General features: G+C 47.4%; 1 protein-coding gene and 1 long non-coding RNA gene across 2 annotated transcripts; both read left to right on the forward strand.

Annotated features, from left to right (window-relative positions):
• The first annotated feature begins 402 nt into the window (after positions 1-402).
• Positions 403-6,683, forward strand: LOC144946584 (uncharacterized). Its single transcript, XR_013639907.1, has 3 exons — positions 403-508; positions 2,192-2,350; positions 6,568-6,683. It is a non-coding gene; the product is annotated as an uncharacterized LOC144946584 (long non-coding RNA).
• A 174-nt stretch (positions 6,684-6,857) lies between these two features.
• Positions 6,858-16,923, forward strand: LOC144946585 (uncharacterized). Its single transcript, XM_078875602.1, has 4 exons — positions 6,858-7,268; positions 10,623-10,817; positions 12,056-12,248; positions 16,033-16,923. Exons 1-4 carry the CDS (start codon positions 7,191-7,193, stop codon positions 16,146-16,148), a joined length of 582 nt encoding a protein of 193 aa, XP_078731728.1. The 5' UTR covers positions 6,858-7,190; the 3' UTR covers positions 16,149-16,923.
• Positions 16,924-20,161: the final 3,238 nt, after the last annotated feature.

The following is a 20,161-nucleotide window of genomic DNA, read 5'->3' on the forward strand; positions in this document are numbered from 1 at the left end:
TGCAAATGACTCCACTTTGAACGTTGTCGTGTTGTAGTAGCCGCTCCATTGAACGTCTCTCAACATCAAAGTCTCTGTGAGCTCCGTTCATTTCATAGAAGCCACTAACGTCCTATCGCACCCCCCCATCGTCATACATGAATACTCTTATCTTTGATGGACCTCCAGCTCGTGCCCACGGCAGCCCGCGTGTTCAAGGTGTGTCTGCGTCGTCTCAAAGATGCACGTCTCGGATTGGCCGATCATAAATCCTTTGAACAAACGAAAAAAAATATCCCCAAATTAATTCGTGGCCCAATCGGAGACCTGCTAAGTGACGTCGCCTGGGCCTTTAAACTACGCTCGACGAAGGTGGGGGCCAAGGCAAGAGTTAATTTACACACGGGCTGTGGCTGTGTCGGTAGCCGCGGTGAGTAATGTGTAGACAAGAGTTGATAACTAACCTCATTAACAGATAACGGCGAAGAAACATCCACAGGATTATACTTCACCGAGGAGGCAATCCCAGGTATTCGTGATTTTTTTTAAGGACGTAATATGTTGTTGTGGTGGTTTTTATGTTTGTTGTTGTGTGCGTCCGAACAATACAGACACGTGGAACTGCTTGTAACATATTTCCGGCGATGTGTGAAATGTGTGCACGCAAGTGACCTCTTGAAAGTATAAAATAAATGAGGACACATTCCGTCTCGAACATGCCGTATTCGGCCACCAACACACCTTCCGCGCATTGCAACAACACAACAACAACACCCATCCCTGTGGATCTGTGCTCGCCTGCTTCCCGACCTCGCACACCACTCGACAACGCCCTCCTCCCATCGCCTCCCCCCCCTTTCACAAACTTTGATCACCTCGTTCAATTCCAGAATCGTGTTCAACGCTTGGTCTCTTTTCTTTTTTACTTGTGCTCGGCAAGTGTAATTATTTTTCTCTCTCTCTCTCTCTCATGTACACTGTCGTTGGTATATGTTTTACATTCGCGTGCTTAGTCACAATGGTGCTTGCGTTTGGACTTTGGTAACAGCGGCGTTCCGTTTTGAGTGTTTGTGTGGTGCCATTATCAATGAGTTCCACCGGTACAATAGTGCCCGTCTCGGAATGTTATACACCTGTGTAGCGTTTACTCTTTAATGATGCACGTGTGTTCAGTTAAACATTATTCGCGCAAAAATGCATTGTACTTCAGTTGATGGGATTCCAACGTGAACCTGTTTCGCATCTTTTTCGTTCGGCGTCGGCACTGGGTCCTCAGGTGCGTATTCTCTGTGGGCTGTACATATTGCGTGGATGGAATTGTATTTTTTTACGTGTATTAATGCCGTCAAATCGAATTTTAGTCGAATGGAGACCGATGTTAATGAGGGAGATAAGGACATAACGACAAGTGTAAATTGTGTATACCGGTGTGTAGTGGTTGGGTGTATGGCGAAGGCCGTGGCGCAATCGGTCAGCACACAGTTCCACGGATATCTCGTCACCCAGCTAACAATGACACATTAGGCCCAACATTGGCCATGTGGTTGGAACCGTTGAACCAACGCACGGCTCCGATGTTCAATGTATTATTGGTAGAGTTAGAATCCTGGCCACGGCTAACACTAGCCGTTGAAGTGATATCGGAACCGGTCCGCTTCATTCATCAACCCGCTATGACCAGCGTGGTAAAACAAGTATTGTTGAACGGCTCCCGCGGTGGATTTAGAGAGCCATTCGTATACGGTTATTATATTCCTGCCTAGTTTAAGAATCTATTTTCTATTACATCTTCAATAGGTGCTTTGTGGGTCGTTGAGCTTGTGGCTCGGCAATCCGAGTTAAAAACTACGTTCAAATTACAGTACGTCCGTAATCCAAATATATTTCGCACCTCCAATTAGCACATTTGACTATGTACGTGTGCGAAAGTTCAAGATTCATACATTTCAAATTGTAGTATGTTACATAAAGTATTGGTATATCGGAGGGCAATGAGTTTTACACCCATTACGTATTAATCTTTTCTCTCTGTGTGTTGATCACGATAATCGTGGACGGGTTCAGTGCTGGTGCTGGCTATATCACAGCTACATGGAATGTAAAGAATGTGCCAAATCAATGTCTCTACTTGCATCGCGTCTCCAAGCATTGACCACCCTGCTCAATGTCTTCATAACAACGCAGGAATGTGTCCCTCGCGTCGCTTTTGCAGCAATTTTTGAATTTGCTGACAAGCAACCCCTCCCTTGGCCGGACAGCGTTATCGTCGATCAACCGCCGTCCCCTCTTTCTGGACGACTCGAAGTGCCACCGCCGAGGATGTTCCGCAAGAGAAAGGACGTGTTCGTCATCCCTGGCCCGAACCACGCCGGTGAGAATACGAGCAAGTACACAAACCGCGCTTCTTGTGAACCCACTGCTGGATGAGGGCCTCTTCACACTTTGGGGGTGGGGGCGCATTGTCGTGGCTATTTGACCATGTCATATTTCGTCACCAGAGGGGGTGGAGGGCATCGTAAATGTGGGACCTTAGAAGTAATCATTATCACCATGATCCGTGGGCAGATAGCCTGTAGGTGTCCACTGCACGTTTCGTCAATTGCTTTCCACTTGCCTTGTGCCAATCTGCTCAAGTAGTGCGCACATCTTTCTGGCACCAATCTCTGGTGGTTGTCATCAAGGAATTCTCCATTAGGTCTTCCTCTATTTCCGGTTCCTTCCATTTTCCCCAAACAACACACTTTTAATTATACTGTTGTTGTTGTTGTCCATCCTACATATATGTGTGTCTATAGAGTGTGCTCATATAGGTTGATATTGCCTGTGACGACCCTGCTTTGCACACACGGTGGTTAACCTTCGAAACACTGCCACCCAGGTGCAAACCTCCTCCTGCTTGGCTTCTGAGATTAGGTGAATTGATCATATAAAAGAATATTTAAGAAATGTAATGTCTGTATATAATAACAAGGACTGATTTTAAATTGATCACAAGCAAAAAGTGTTTGGATGTTCAATATGAAGGGGAGCAGAAGTGCAGTGGCATGCTGTGTTATGGACCCGGCAATCCGAGTGAGATTTCCAGGCATTGCTAACATCGGTGGTGAGTGATGAAAGGCCTCGCTATGTCAGTCATCCTATTGTCCGACCACACTTCACCAACCTCGTGGTTAGTGCTGGTTGTGAGAAGTGTGACCCAGGACCGGGTTCATGTATTCACTCGCCCGCTGATGTGGCCATGGCCAGGAATCAAACTCGAGTTACCCGAGTCACAGTGCACCACGATAGCCACTGTGCCACCGTAACGTCCGTGTTGCTAGAACATTCCCCCTATCCATTTTGTGCCCCCATGTCTCAATTTTGTCTTGCAGTAATTGTGATTTTGTCACCTCTATACCGCCACACACACGCTTGTGTGTACCGTATTAGCAAGTCGCTAGGCTTGGAATCTTTGGCACCACTCTTAATAGTAGGCTTTAGCGCAGTTATAGGAATATTGGTGAACAATGTGACTCCTCGGTGGCCGAGGTCACTGGAGGTTCCGCATTGTCCAGAGGTCGGTGTAAACTCGACACCACTAATATGTGTTTTACACTCCGGCGTGTTAATCGCGCTCACTGCGTGACGCGTGGTACTCAGCGTTTTTGCAACGTGACAAATCTGCTTCAAAATGGCAGCCTCTATTGAATTTGTTTTACTCTAATTACGCCAATTGTTTTCCCGCGGATCCTTCACCCTATAACGTATGATGTGTAGAGAGGTGGTCGGACCAGTCCATTGTTTGTGGCGACTCCTGGACATTTGTCTGACCTCGCACAAAAGTAGACTTTGGTGGGAGGTCGTCCACCTGAATCAATGGAGACACTGGGACGGCAGTAACTTGAGCATAATCCCTGCCACCCATATTGTTGACCTCCACAGTCCATGCCTGCTCATGTTCACCATGCCCATCGCCGTGTTGCATCTGTTGTTTTGCGCAAATGCACGAGGCCAGCTGGGTATCTGCGTCATTTTGTTGTCCTTTCTTCTGAAACCTCCGATTATCACGGTTGGCTATGTACGGCGTGGAAGAAGTTCAACGCACGTACATCATTCCCTTGACTCGTAGTCGTTCGGCTGAATTGAGGTGGCAGGCGGGGCTCAGTGTCAACGCCAGTTCCTCAACAAGGACATCGGTTCGATGCAAGAGTCAGTGCCTTTTGTGTGTTAATGTTTCTACCCCTATTCTGCATGTGTTTTTCTACCAGGTTTCTTCTATAGCTTAACATAGACAATATAATTGGTACTGGTCAAACATCCTAGTGATTTATAACTACCTACAAATTACACAATTGGTATTACTTAAAGCAACATCACCTCCACTGTAAAAAAACTTGGCAGGAATTTCGTGGATAAACAAGCATAATGGTTATTATAATGTAATGAGATTTTATTCGTTTTAAAGTTCATTACCTTTGGCACATTGCTTTGTTATTTTAAACTGTCACGTATTTGTTGTGAAATTTTGGAGGTGTTTGACATTCATGCACATATGTATGTATGTTGATCTTCATTTGCACCGTACGTAGCCAACCATGCTAATCGGAGGTGCGGGGGAAGGACAACAAACTAAACACAAACATTTACGAGTTTTCAATTTGGATTGAAAAGTGCATAGCTCCAGTGGCTTCCTTCTATCGGAAGGGAGAGCGTTCCAGAAGGCTGCAGAAGCGCAACTGAAGGCGCGCGATGCGGTGACCACCTTTGTTCGATGGTTAGCCGAAAGCCGCTGCTGCTAGGATGACCGGAGTTCCGGTGAGTGGTTTATGCTCCTTTGAAGAGATCAGCGATTGCCATGTAAATCGCCCTGAGACGGCCTTTTAAGTGCGCTGTGTAAATAGATATTGATTGATCTTCGGTTCTTGCGACCTCCCCTCCTCACCATGATACAGCTTTGCCATGATTGGCAGTCGTCAGGTTCACGCAGCGCTGGCCCAGCGGATTTATTTTGCGCTGCCCCAAGCTCATCCTTTCAGAAGGGCCCAAGGCAATTGCTGAAATGACGCGTTCTTGTTATCATCGACATCGTTATGATCTCTAAGTTGAGCAGACTTCATCATCGCAGTATATGTGCCGTATTAATTTCGTACAATGTAAAACAAAGAGTTGCCGTGTAGCAATGAGGAGTATTTTATATTCATTCCTTCATTGCAATTTACTTTACTATTATCTATATTGTATGTAGTCCATCTGAGTTGGTGGCGGTCACTTTGATGTAGGGCTTTCATCCTCTATTCAGAAACAATAATAATAAAAAATATTCGGAGTAGCGTAAATAAATCGAATTGTCATGCAGTTGAAGACTATCTCGGATTTAGATTTGATTGATCACATTAAAAAAAAAATGCATTTCTTTAACCACACCATACACATTTTCACTAAGGCATTGTACCAGTGGCATTGCATTGGCTGGCATTTATGTACGTATGTATATTAAACTTCTTTATCACTGTACGTAGCCATCCGTACTAATTGGAGGTGTAGGAGAAGGACGACAAGCTAAACACAAAAAGCAGTTCTCAAGAAATGAGTTTTCAATCTAAATGATTTACAAGTGCAGAGCTCCAGTGGCTTCCTAATAGCAGAACGGCCGTAGAAGTGCAACTGAAAACGCGCAATGTAATAACTGTCTTTGTTTGATGGCTGGACTTGGGACTTAGTAGCCAAAGCACCTCAGAATCTTTATTTATACTGGAGGAATCCGATGAGCTATAAAGTTTTTTATTCACAGATGTCCAATAGGGACATGGGGTCAGAAGGTTGCAACAACAAACAATACAAAAACACGACAGGAGTGCAAAGTATAGGAAAGGTAAGCAAATCACAAAAAACCCCGTTTTATTTTACCAACTAAAGCCCACTGAGATTTTTACTTATTTTTTAAAAGCAACCTGCCCACAAATGATAGCTCTACGAAGTGGCAAATAATTATCAATGTCGAGCAGGCAAATGATGAAATAATCTCAGTGCATTTTTCTAAATGTGGGGGGGGAAACTGGAGGATCTCGGATAAAAAAAATCCACGTGACCATAGGAGAGAGACACACAAACTCCAAATATACAGGAGTCAGGGTTGGGATCGAACCCCCTATCTCCTGCATACCAGGCAAAGGAGATAATATCTCGCCACTGTGGTATCTTGGCCCAGATCTATTGCACATCTGAAATCAACAGAACTGCATTGCCATTAACGCACTCCTACTTATGATGCATGTTTGATGAACCTACTTCCTTGCCTCCTATTCATCAATCGTCATCAACTTTATTCATTATCGTGCCTCCTGTCACCTGTCAACCTCAGACCTCATTGGTCACCCTGTGCCCTTATAAATCTCAACGTTCACCCTACAAAGTCCCATCACAAGGGAGAAACACAAACAATGAGCCAATTATTTTGTTGTTGCCTGTATTGAAAATGCTGTATGCCATATGGACCTGAAAACTTCGTTTCCTGTACAAGAATACGGGGTAAACCACGTGGGTTGACACAGTATGCAGTGTATTCGGCACCTAACCCCGATGCCACCGACCCCGCGCTCTGTCACACAGAAAACGCCGGCGGCGGCGGCGTCCCCGCCGTGACCCTGCTTAGGGTGGGGCCCGCGCCGGACCGCAGCCCTGTGCGGCGGCCCTGGTACGCGGGTGGCCGCCACGGCATCCCCGGCTTCCCCTTCCACCGAAAAACTTCGCGGGCCGCGTGGAGGATCAGCCGCGGCCTGCGCACCCGCTGCTCGCACGACTCTGGCGTCGAGGTCTCGAGTAGCGCTCCTCCGTCCCCGGGAACAGCCGTGGTCGTCGTCGCTACCGCCAACGATGACGCTGATGACAACGACCCGGCCGTGACGACGGTGCCCTTGAGGCATCGGAACTGTGCTCCCGGCGGCGTGTCCGGCTCTGTCGACGGATCGCCGGTGGCAGTGCTCTCGGACCTGCCTGGCGAGCGCCATCCGTCGGCCCAGCCTCAAAGAGGCAGGAAAGCGGCGGGGAAATATCCCCGAGGCCACGAGTCTGGGGAGGCTCAGAGACTCGAGCTCGTGGACGAGGACGGTGTCCGGGAGCCCTCAGTAGAGTCTGAAGACGAGGTTGCGAGCGGGGCATCATCGGACAAAAAGCCGACACCGAGTGTCTCGCAAGTAGCGGGCAGGAGGCGCAGGGAGACGGGCGAGCGTCGTATGGGAGTGGAGATGGAGCGGCCGCTGAAGGAGAAGAGCGCGGATCGCACTGACGGACTGCATGAGCGCCGTGTTCAGGTGGGCTATTCACGCTTCACTGTGGTCAAAATCGTCATCTTTGTCTATCCGCATTACCCAACCCACCCGGCTGCCAAATAAACCGTTGCCCCGCACCAATCTATTGAGCCTGATCCAAGGTAATCTGCCTGGCTGCGGCCCTATGTACAAGCGTAACTGATTTGTATTGGCGATGTAAGGCGGTCTGATCCGAGTCCCAGGCTTACTGCCACCGTTGAGTAGTTCCGAGCCGTTTTACATGCTTAGTGGCGAGCGGCGGCAGCAGTAGTTGGGATAAGCACTCCGCTTTGAGCCAAAAGGCTGTGAGCCCCTGACAGGAAGGGGAAGCCTTGGCTTAAGCCTTGTTGACACCAATTGTAGTGTGTAACACCTAAAGGTGGCCCACGTACTTTAAAGACGAGCCAGTCACCCGCCGTCTGCATTTACATTCAAGAGCAGGTATTGTATAGTTAAGCAGCCAAGCCACATTTTTGGTCTTGGTTATTAGAAATAATTTGGTACACATGCATGTACTCTATGTATGTGTTTATGTCCTGATATGTCCAGTCATCTCCATTAACCCATAACACTCAGGTCTGTCCCGTGACACCCTGCCAGCAAGCCTTAGACACTTCACGTGACCTCAAAGTGCACCTGGCCTGGTATAAGTGCCGCAGTGAATGGCGGCTGTCATACGGACACATTTGCTTCATGATTGCGGGGGCCTGGTTTTTGTGTGATTGCCAGTTTAGTAGATACACACAGAAAAGAGAGAGAAAAAAAGGAATCCTCATCAGCCATGATCAATCCACTGCTGACTGAAGGCCTCCCCTGCTGTGGACATATCTCGCTGCCTTGCGAAGTGACAATCAATCTAGTAGCACCTGTGGCACGAGCTGATTTCATTGCTCTGTCTCTGCAGTGGATATATACCTACCAGGGCCTACATTTAAAATAGTACAGGTGATTTAAGACCATTTACAAAAATTGGAAAACAGGTTACATGATGAAAGTGGCTCGATCGATAATACCATAGAATGGGAGTTGGATAGGGAGTGACAGCTGTGCCAAAGTGATTTACAGCGACATTCGAAGATGTTTTCTGAAAACTCGACTGGAGAAAGGAAGACATTTAATATAAATGGTAAAAATATTAACAAAGGAATATCGAGGCATAATCATCGTTTTTGGGTTAGATCGCGTTATTTATAAATGTGTCGTAACCCTCCACCACCCGACACGGCCAATCAGCAAAAAAAAGTGTCACGTTGACAAAAGACAAATAGTTCATTACTTTAGCCCACCGGTGTGTTGAAGCGTGAAACCGCAAAATTTTAAATTTTTGAGTATGACGTTTCGCTGGCAATTGCATCCAGCATCATCGGGCAATTCGCCAGAATAAAATGGAGTCCGCTTCTCAATCGCCTGCTGAGCTGAGGCAATTCTAATGATAAATGTGGGTGTTGATTTAGGTTATAGCTGCGTATTAAATGAATGTGTTCTGCGATGGTAATCATAGTTGATCTGCACAGCAGTTGGGAACGTCCGTGTCCGTGCGTGATGCCGAGCTGCAAACCAAACTGTGGTCCAAGGTCATTGCTTTTGAGGCCTAGATCAGTCTGGCTAGAATTGGCTTGTGAATGGACACCTTTTCCACTGGTCAATGTTAAATCTTTTGGCCTTGGCAGATCCAGTTGATGAAAAATAAACCATAGGGTTAGGTTGCTAAAGCATCTCTGCTACAAGCAACAGGTTACCCAATAGCCATGACAAATGCATGGAGTGTGCAGCACTTTCCAACGTTCCTTTGTCCTCGGACATATTGAATTTAGCTGTCGGGGGTAAAACACGTTTGCGTGTTTGCACGCCGTGGCGTGTCTCTTGAGACCTTGGTAATCTTTTCGATTTAAAGCTTTCGTGACTGCAGGGATTCATCTTCTTGGTTCTTTCGGTAAAGTCACGTAGAAGGGAAGTAATAAAATAATAAAAATAAAACACAATAAAATAATTCTCACGACGTTTCGGCCACAACGCAAGCAGCCGTCCTCAGGTGAAGACCAGGTCTGTCGGGGAGACAGCGTCTGTCGGGGAGACAGCGTCTGTCGGGGAGACAGCGTCTGTCGGGGAGACAGCGTCTGTCGGGGAGACAGCGTCTGTCGGGGAGACAGCGTCTGTCGGGGAGACAGCGTCTGTCGGGGAGACAGCGTCTGTCGGGGAGACAGCGTCTGTCGGGGAGACAGCGTCTGTCGGGGAGACAGCGTCTGTCGGGGAGACAGCGTCTGTCGGGGAGACAGCGTCTGTCGGGGAGACAGCGTCTGTCGGGGAGACAGCGTCTGTCGGGGAGACAGCGTCTGTCGGGGAGACAGCGTCTGTCGGGGAGACAGCGTCTGTCGGGGAGACAGCGTCTGTCGGGGAGACAGCGTCTGTCGGGGAGACAGCGTCTGTCGGGGAGACAGCGTCTGTCGGGGAGACAGCGTCTGTCGGGGAGACAGCGTCTGTCGGGGAGACAGCGTCTGTCGGGGAGACAGCGTCTGTCGGGGAGACAGCGTCTGTCGGGGAGACAGCGTCTGTCGGGGAGACAGCGTCTGTCGGGGAGACAGCGTCTGTCGGGGAGACAGCGTCTGTCGGGGAGACAGCGTCTGTCGGGGAGACAGCGTCTGTCGGGGAGACAGCGTCTGTCGGGGAGACAGCGTCTGTCGGGGAGACAGCGTCTGTCGGGGAGACAGCGTCTCCCGACCTGGTCTTCACCTGAGGACGGCTGCTTGCGTTGTGGCCGAAACGTCGTGAGAATTATTTTATTATGTTTTATTTTTATTATTTTATTACTTCCCTTCTACGTGACTTTACCGAAAGAACCAAGAAGATGAAACCTTGGTAATCCTTTGATAAACGTGGCCAGTTTAGTCTGGTAAGTTCCGAATAGCAACACTACTTTTGACTAAAGTTCCGTTCACATTGGCTCGTCTCTACGAGTCATCCCCTCCCACCTCCCAGCCGCTGCTGCCGTTACAGGCAGACGAACAGAGCTAACGAACACAATTTTTACCTTATTAGGAAAGCACGAATGCAATTTGTCGCCGTTCACGTCTGTGTAACAGTTGGTGCGTGTTAGCCAGCTTGTGTCCAAGACATTGTGTTTCATGACACTTTGTTATGTCTGACCGATGCTACTGCTGCAGGTGCTATTGCTGCTACTGCTGTAGCTATTGCTATTACTGCAGCTATTTCCGCAGCTGTTGCTGATGCTGTTGATGGTGCTGCTACTATTGCTGCTGCTTTTACTGCTGTTGCTGATAATGCTATTGCTGATGTTGCGATTGCTGCTTCTGTGATCGCTGTTGCTGCCGCCGACACTCATTGATCACATGGGCCCAGGTGTCTAATCCAGCGTTACTGGCCGACGTTCAGGCAAAAGCTGCTGCAGCGGTGGGCGTGGGCATGGGGCTGTGCCACCTGGACCAACTGTGCCGCCTCATGGAGAAGATGGGGCACCTCAATGAGGCCAACAGGAGGCTCCAGCAGCAGCTCGTGCATCTACAAAATGACCTGCAGGCCCAGAGGTTCCAACAGGTCAGGCCCGACGCCACAAAAGGCCCCGCACTCCGATCTGCTTGTGCATTTCCTCGCAGTCACTTTTGCGTCCAGGAAAAAATAATGTCCGAAGTTATTTCCTGCTCCAAAATGTTCAGCGAGATGGTGCCCATCTCCTTTTAACGGCCATGAGCCAGTGGTTGAAATTTCACATTCCTATGGTCGGGGGTGAGTGTATTTATAGGTGAGCCACTGTTGACACCCCCCACAAAGTGCTGACGTTGATGCAATGTTCAGTGTGTGTGTGCATAAGCTTGATAATTCGGCATTAAATAATTAAGTATTTCGTTTATTTAAACAAATGTTCACGCGTGTGAAACACGTATCAATTGAATTTGTGTGGAGTTTATTAATATAGATTAATCGATACGAGACTAATTGGAGAGTGAGATGACCTCGCTTGTGGAAGTTCCTCCCCAATTCGGCTTTAGAACTTCCCCTTGGGTGCCACTCCAAGGCCCGTGTGGGTAACTGCGCCTCTTCTCCAGTCGCACCCACCATCGTGTCTCATCTGATCCGCATCCTCCCCCCTCACCCTCGGTCTTCCCTCCTATACTGCTGTCTGCCCTGCACTGGGTGGCATCTCCCTCTTAGCCCTTCTCCTCGTGCGCCTTTCTCGTCCGCTCTCCGATAATTTTTAGTAACCCCTCGCTCGGGTTCAAACTTCTTCATTCGGCCTCATTTCCCTCTGAGGTGGAGATACTTCCAACATACACGCGTGCTCCTCAACACTAGCCAAATGATGGAACTTTAATTGTGTTCAAAGGGAGTGCAGGGTTCCCTCGTTGTTCACAACGGATGCGTTCCGGAGATACTCGTGAATATAAAATTTTGCGGATAATGATATTGGCCTACGAAAACTCATCTTTTCAATGAATTACCTTAAATAAATACATAAATAAGCTGTTAAATAATTTTTTTTAAATTGGTTATAATAAACGTAAATTAAATATAAAAACATTAAATTATTAAATAATAGTTTACAAATTAACCTGACTTTAATTATGATTATGCTACACAGTAGAATGATGCAGTAACAATGATGCTGACGACGATGATAGAGAGTGAGTGACCGCAAAAACATTTCCATGTGTTCTGAACAAGCCTGGCGGCTTCTTGTCAGAACCACCATGTCGCCTTTATTGGTTACTCTGCTTTGGAACGGACATGGGGAGACAGCCCCCGTCCTCACTTCTCCCCTCCCACCTCTCACTCAGGGCCTGCTGCTGTCCGCCTGCCGGTGCGGGACGCGCGCTTGGGTGCAGCAGCACTGGCTGTCACTGGCGCAGTCTCCAGGCAGCGCTGGCCCGAGGCTCCGCTCACACTCCGACGTCGCCGCAGAGACGTTCGTCGCTGCGGAGACGCTCGGCGCCGCTGTGCACAGGCAGCGGCCGCCCCCGGGAGCTGCAGGTGCCTGATGCTCGTGACTAAACTAAAACTATTTTTTTATTTCACCAGGTAAGGCCCACTGAGCTATGTAGCTCTTTTTTCCAGAAGTAACCTGGCCACAAATTATAGCTCAACGAAATGGCTTATCACGTGGAAATTCATAGCGGCCAAATACTTCAAATGCACAGTGATTCTAAATGTGGAGGGAAAATCCGGAGGACCCGGAAAAAAATCCACGCGACCACAGGGGGAGAGACATTCAAACTCCAAATATACAGGCGTTGGGGTTGGAATCGAACCCAGGACCTCCTGCATACCAGGCGAGGGAGTTAACATCTTGCCACGAGTGGCGTCACGCGTGAGTGCCTGAGCCCCACAGGGTCTTGCGGGCGTGGGAAGGATGGGACGTGGCTCGTTTGGCTCAGCGTCCGGGGTTTCGGGGTTCAATTATCAGTCCCATCACCATCGGCATCGTCGTCGACATCATCACCGTCAGAAATTAACTTGATAAAATTCTTCTTTGCCATTACCACCACATTCTCAACTAACACAGCAGTTTTCAACCGGTGGGTTGAGCATCCATTTTGGCAGGAGGGGTGTGGGGGGGGGTGCAGGATGCAGCATGGATACCGTGCAGGAGAAACTTTTAATGGACGCGGGGAACATCAGCGCCATGTTGCGGCGACAGACTGCACAATATGAAGCAAATGCCTTGGTAACGTCACAGTGGCTAGAGTCGTGGCCATGTGATTGCCCTGTATATTGTGACCTTGACCTGGGAAGGACCAATGGTATTCGTTGGGTGAGGGCAGCAGCCATACCAAAATATTAAAAACTACTGCCTTAAACCTACGTCATTAACACCACAATTACAATTACCTATATGATAGTTATTTGTATCGTCATTGTGCTCCTCTTTATTATAGTTTTGATCATTCACAGTGAAGGCTGAGATCTTGGCATGGTTATTAATAAAAATTCACGACCTCCGGCACTGCCTCCAAGGCCCAAAAATTGGCCCTCCTGGATTTGACATTCCTCTGGCATCGGTGGTGTGGCCATCAACCACATCAGAACATCAGCTCAAGAGCAGGTCGATGTGCACATCTTATTCGTGAATTGAAAAATAAAGACAAGCCACAGTAGTGCAATCGTCGCAATGCAACACAAACTATTAACCATGTTGTAAGCCACGTAGTCTGCACTCCTTTAGCCTATGAGTTGGATTAGCAAAATTACACGAACTCTCTCCTGAAGCCCTCTCATCGTGGCTAGCAACAGACCTCGACATTGGCATTTAGCTCCTGAATATATTGCCATATGCCAAAACAGAATAAGAAATTCGCTGAAAATACAGATCCATATATATTTTATTTCCTGTTTCAGTAAAGGTGCTGCTTCCGTGTTCACTTGTGAGCCCATTTTGCAACATTGTACTTTGCACCAGCGTGTCATAGCTCCACAAGACAATATAATTACTGAGGTCCAGTAAAAAAAGACACGCACATGGAACGATTAACAGGCGTGCATTGGAGTGATGAAACGAAAGAGGGGTAGGCGAGTTGGTGTGGTTTTGGAAAGCCGGACTTGATGATGAAACGCACCTTACCAATTTGCCGAAACACAGTAATACCTCTGTTAATGAATCCTCTCGGAACGAAGCTTCTGAATAATCCGAACGCCGTGCGTGTCCTGTAAGCGCGACCGAGTGGGGTTCGTCGACTGTAGAGAGCTTTGCGAGTCTTCCTCACTCGGCACAATCAGAGGTGTGTGTCCCCAGCCTTCCCTCTTTCCGGCCCTCCACTGCACGAGTTTTACCTCGTGTTAGTAAAGTGTGATTGCGTCTTTTTTTTTGCAGTGACAAATAGATTTTTTTTACTAACCCCCATTTATGTCATGCAACTGATGATCATCTAGTGCTAAGCGGCCTTACTGGGCAAAAAGTGAGGCATAAATGCATCTCTTTGGGGAGAAGGCGGGAGAGATGACAAGTGACGTGGTGCGTGCATTCTGGTTGGCGCAGTCCACCTTGAAACGCCACTCTACACCAAGTGGACAGACCAAGTGCAACTGTGCAGCCATGTCTTTTTTTATTGTTACCCCCCTCCCCTCTTCTCTGAAGTCCTGGAAAGCATCCCGATGCCTCCCAGGTTATATCTTACTCTGGTAACAAAGTTTCTGATAACGAAGTGACATCGTGGAACGCATATGCCTTGTTTTTCAGTTTCATTTCAGTTTCATTTATGAGGTATAACCCTGTGAGCCATGTGGCTCTTGACTCTGGTGCAACAAAACAAAAACATGAACAAGAAACATCTTAAAGTGACTACATGCAACAGAAAAATCCAGGAAGAAACAGCAAATTCTTCCAGAAAAAGCACCGTATTTCAACGCTGTGTGCAAAAATCCTAGTGGGATGCAAGTCAAACAATAACAACCATAAGACACTGTAGATTAAAGTTATAATGCTAACTCTGTACTACAACAGACAAACATGGCAAAACCAAAACATTTTCAAAATCACGAAAATGAAGCTATAAAAAACAATGTAACAGTGATACATAACATGTACGGCCAAACTTTGCAGCCAAAGCTGGCTGCACGAGGTATTACTTGCACACGTTTTTTAATCGGCGTAAATCGCCTGCCGATCAGAAACATGGAAATTGATGAAGAAAACGGAACAAAAAGGCTGAAAATTGCACAGAGAAACATGGCGAGGGGTGTATGCTTTGACTTGCACTGAGAGGCAGGAAGAGTAACGCATGGATTTGAGCGCTCACTTAGGTTACAATCAGTTACTTTGGCTGTGGAGAAAGAGAAGTAGGTTCGGGAAGGATACGTCGCTGAAAGGGGTTGATGGCCGGTGGGTCGAGACGAGCAATGGAGTGGCCGCCATGGAGGGGCATGTGCCCGAGAGGTCGCGTCCACCACGGAGACGGAGCAATGAAATCTGGCGCGAGGTGGATTGGTACATCACGGGTTCGTGAGAGATGGCAGCGGCTTGGGGAGGGAGGCCTTCATCCGTGGATTATCAGGCCTGAGGGTACTGTGGTGGCGAGATGTCAACTACCTCGCTTGGTATACAGGAGGTTGTGGGTTCGATTCCAACCCTGAGGCCTGTATGTTTGGAGTATGCATGCTCTCCCCGTGGTCGCATGGATTTTTCTATGGGTTTTCTGATTTTTTTTCTTCTCTTAGGTTTTTTCGGTAAAGTCACATAGGTAAAAAATTTTAAATTAATAAAAGTAAAAAAAAAAATTCACGACGTTTCGGAAGCAACACAAGCCTCCGTCTTCAGGTGGAACCGTCACAGCCACGACAGCTGTATCAAGTAAATGAGAGATCACAAGAAATATTACCCCGTATATATAATGGTTGAGGGGGGAAGGGCCAGGAACGGCACACTTTTTTTATTAATATGGTAAGGTGAGGCTTAAGACCAAGAGTAGACTGTATAACAAAGGACTGAGCCTTTGTTATGGAGAGGTGCGGTTTGCAACTAACACATGGCAAACATGACAAAAGTGTGATTTTCCCCTCCATTTAGAATCAACATGCGTATTGATTTTTTGACTGCTATAAATTTCCACGTGATAAGCCACTTAATTGGGCTATCATTTGTGATAGCCAGGTTGCTTCTGAAAAAGATCTATATAGCTCGGTGGGGCTTACCTGGTAAAATAAAAAGTCAAGTTTATAAATTTAGTTTATTTAAATTTAAACTTGATTTTATTTTTGCTATCCATTGTTCTCACGGCAGGTGCTTGGATTTTTCTTTGTCCCCACCCACCGTCCTGTGTAGGCATGCCGAGACGCAGCTGCTCGGTCAACACCCACGGTCACGTCGACGCCGCCCTCGTGGAGAAGGACCGGGGGTCCATGGCCCCCAAGAAGCACGTCCTCAACTCGCTACCGTAGACGGTGGAGTCCGTTCGCCGCATTGTGTTGGGACCGGAGGGGGGTGGTGGGAGCAGGCAGCACTAATGGCGGGATGAGAGCCGCCCTCGCTCCAGCAATAAACACGAACCAACCCAGCCCTACGGCGTGGCGATACTGCTCGCCTTTACAGGTGCTCGAGCTGGCCTCACCGATTATGTAAGAAAGCGATTGCTCGACAAATCAGAAAACACCAAGTTGGGGGGTGGGGGTAAGTCTCACCTCTGTTCTCATGTATGCCGCTGGATGGGAGGTGGTGGGCTGGGCTTGTTGACATCACCAGCCCCATCACGCTGGTGGAGGCTCGTAGGGGGTTTCCTGCTTTCGGGAGGCAGGATGTCGGGGTGGCCGTCAATATTAAGTAGGGCCCGAATAATCGACCAGGAAAAATAATCGATGACAATTTTCCAACGATGTAATCGATTTTGATCCTCAGCTCTGCAAGGTACTCTCGCCATCATCTCTCTTCCCTATCTCAATTTCACCCTCGACCCCACACCTCCTCTGCACTGATGTGTTACTTAAGTGCTCGGCTGATGCTCGGAGCTGCTCGGAGGATTTTTATTGTGAGATGGCGTTGGGTTCAGCGCACCCGGCGGTGGTGTATTTGTGACGTGCGATTACTGCAAGCGGGGTTGAGCCTAGGTCGTGCTTGTATGGGCGATCGCCATGAATGACCAGCGCTATAGGCTGCTGCCAGCAGAGTGCATTGCAGCAAGATCTATTATTGTACGGTACACATTCCCGCATCTATGCTGCCCACTTTAACCCACGCTGGCCAGATAACTCCCTCCCCCCCCCCCCCCCGTGATTCGCATGGTGTCGGGAGGCCCTCATCCAGCAGTGGCTTGACACAGGGGCTCCATAATAATCGCCATGACCAGCTAGGGGGTTATTGTACACATGTACAATTGTACACATGTACAATTGTACACATGTACAATAACGTGTACATCACAAGGAGCCTTCGTTGGGCTGTCTCCCTGCAGAGAGAGTTCTTTTGTTCTTTTAAATCTGTCAGCTTTCTGGAGGGCTGAGGGCCCCGGTGCCTTTGCCTGCGCGGTGCCCCCCTGCAGGTGCCCCCCTGCAGGCAAAGCTGACTGGTGTGCGCAAGTCAATGGAACGAGCAGCGCTGCACGATCTGGAATTTTTTATCCTTGCATCAAGAAATCCCCAAATCCCCCTCCCTCTAAGCTTTACCGAACTCTGAAATCCCCTCTTCCTACTTCTCAACGTCACCTATTTAAGCTGCTGGATTGTATTGCCAAAAGGGCAGTTCAACATCTGAATTCATGCTTGTGCCCTCTTTGTAGTCAAATTCAGCGAGTTTCTGAACTTGATTTGCACGATCGCAACAAGACGTTTAAGTATTTTTCTGGTTAAAAGACTGTCTCTGAGAACACTACATGAATGTACGGCACAGCATACTTGTGAACTTTATGGTAGACTGGCAATGTTTAAATCCATTTACCGCATAGCCTTATGTTGAAAAACGAAAATTGTCAAGATATTTTCTCAATGTGGTAAATGTACCAAACAAATGGCAGCTTGGCACTTAACATCTTTTAGGATTGGCAGTTGTGGTATGTGATGTGCACTGGTCAGAGGGGGGAAAAAAGCTGAGAATTTGAGTTGAACATTTTAATTCGTAAAACAAAAGTTAATTGTATACAGGTTTACGAAACTATATTGGGGAGTACGGAATAAATCGCTGTCTTTACGCAGCACTGCTCCGCAAGAATTGGTATCCTTCCACCAGTACAGTGATTGGTAGAGACCGGGTAATGTAGCGAATGCATGCCCAACGCTGTATTCGCGCTGTGGGTTGCTATTGTTTCCAGCCAATTGCGATGATTCTCTCTTAACTACGTCACATTTTTAAAAAATGCCGTTTTCACCTCTGTCGCTAACAGTAATCGCTTTGCCGATTATCAGCTGCCTTATCCATTTTTAATGAGCGTATCCCTTTAACCAACAAGCAGTTTGTAGATATTTTAGCACTGGTTTTATCATATGTTGAAAACTATTGGTTCATGACTGGAGGATGAAATTATTGCAGGTTTGGAATGTTGAGGTTTATTTTGCTTGTAGTTAAAATTTTACTGACAAAAAAAAACTTTTTTTAAGAAATGCGCGCCAACGTAATGTTCCTTCATAATGGTTGCATGTTCCTTACGGACCAAGGTCATAGCCGTTTTTGCAGGAACACCTGTTTGAGCAAAAAAAATACATTGGGCCTTTGTTAGGTTTTGCATAGCTGTTACGGAACACCTGAGCAGCTGCACAGCATTTTTAATCGGACGGAGTCGGGGAACTTTTTTTTACATTGCGGACATTCCTGCAACGTCAATGTGCAATCGGCATGCCTGTTGTGATTGAGGTGGTGGGTTTCACCTCTGCGGTTTTAAAAGTCTATATTTCAAGGTGACCTTTCTGCTTCGACAACTCCTTCATTCAGCGGTAATTTCAAAGCCATTTATTTCAACTGCGGATTTTTCTGGCTTAAAAAAATTCTAAAGTAACTTTGTGTAGGAATTCATGGAATGTCCAAATTGCTTGCTGTTTATTTTATGCATTTGGCCCAGATTTGTTTAAGATTTAATATCGCCCACCTCTCTTTTGAACATAATTGCACATTCCATATGATCAAATCTCATAAGTCAAGAGTCGTGGATTATTACACTAATGTACAGCCGTACAAATTATCATGTCCACTTAAGCTATTTCACACACTGGAATTTTTGTCAAAGTATCTGGAATTGATCCGTTTATTGGTTTGTATATCCAGCAAATATATCAATCTTGTTTGGAAAATTAGTTTTATTCTGAAATTATTGTAAGATTAATTGCTAAATTCAATGTGAAAGTTCCTTATTAATACACTACTCCAACACGGTTTTGTGGGTCGTAAGCCATAAGGTTCTGGTCACTATTTTATTAGCAATATTTTGGATTTAGAATTTTAACAGTGGCATGTGCTGATTTTTAAATACAACTCGTTTCCATAAATGATCCGTCCTGACTGCTGTTCGATTTGTTGTCCAAGTTATTGTGACTGCGAGTGGCCATGTTGTTAAGTCGTTTTCATATCCGAGTGCAGGTGGTGGGCGCACACATTTGGGAGACAAAGGCGGTCGGGCGTGGTCTTTGCCACACCACCGGCTGGTGTGCCGTGTCGGGCTTTACAGCTGCTCGCTAGCAGCTCCAACAGTCTATGAATGCTACACAAAGGGCATTTGTTCTGCACACTCGCACAAAGGTGGAGCAGTAGGCGTATTGGTTAGCACACTGCGCTACTAATCTGGTGACCTGAGTTTAATTCCTGGTCATAGATAACATCAGTGGAAATTATATAGACCGGTCCTGGGCCTCCCCTAGGCCAACTGAGCCTTCAATGAGTACCGGGTGTGGTGGATTTTCAATGGCACTTGAGCAACAAAAGCAGATGGGCTGTGATGCTGGGCTACACAACCCTTTGTGTGCCATGCCAGCCTAAATAGGTACCCGCTAACAGCACGTGACCCAACATGGTTATATTGCTATAGGGGGTTGTGTTATGGAACGACAAGTAGCTTACTCAGTTTTGTGCTTTTAAATCCCGGTGTGTGTAGTTGCTTGTGACCTTTGCCCACTTTACTGTCATCGAAGTAGATTAGTAAGAATTTCATACCTGTGTAGGGGTGTTAGAGAGAGAGCCCGTTATGCATGGCAGCCTATGGTAAACAAACACAGTAGGCGGGGCTACATGAGTGCACGAGCAGGTGCCCTCTGCGACGTCCGCGCCAGACACCCTGGGGGGTCGATTCGGTCGTTATGATCCCCCGGGGCCCCACCCCTCAGGGAGGGGTTGGGTATAAAAGGGGAATGTATCGAAGGGCTCGGGAGTGATGTTTAGCTAAAGGAGAGAAGACGGAAGACGTCTTAGAGAGAGCCCTGGACTCCCCCTGGTACGCCGTCCTTATCAGGACCGCGCAGGCTCGAGCCAGTGGCGTGGT

The sequence above is a fragment of the Lampetra fluviatilis genome, chromosome 41 (assembly GCF_964198595.1).
Source record: "Lampetra fluviatilis chromosome 41, kcLamFluv1.1, whole genome shotgun sequence".
Taxonomy (NCBI): domain Eukaryota; kingdom Metazoa; phylum Chordata; class Hyperoartia; order Petromyzontiformes; family Petromyzontidae; genus Lampetra; species Lampetra fluviatilis.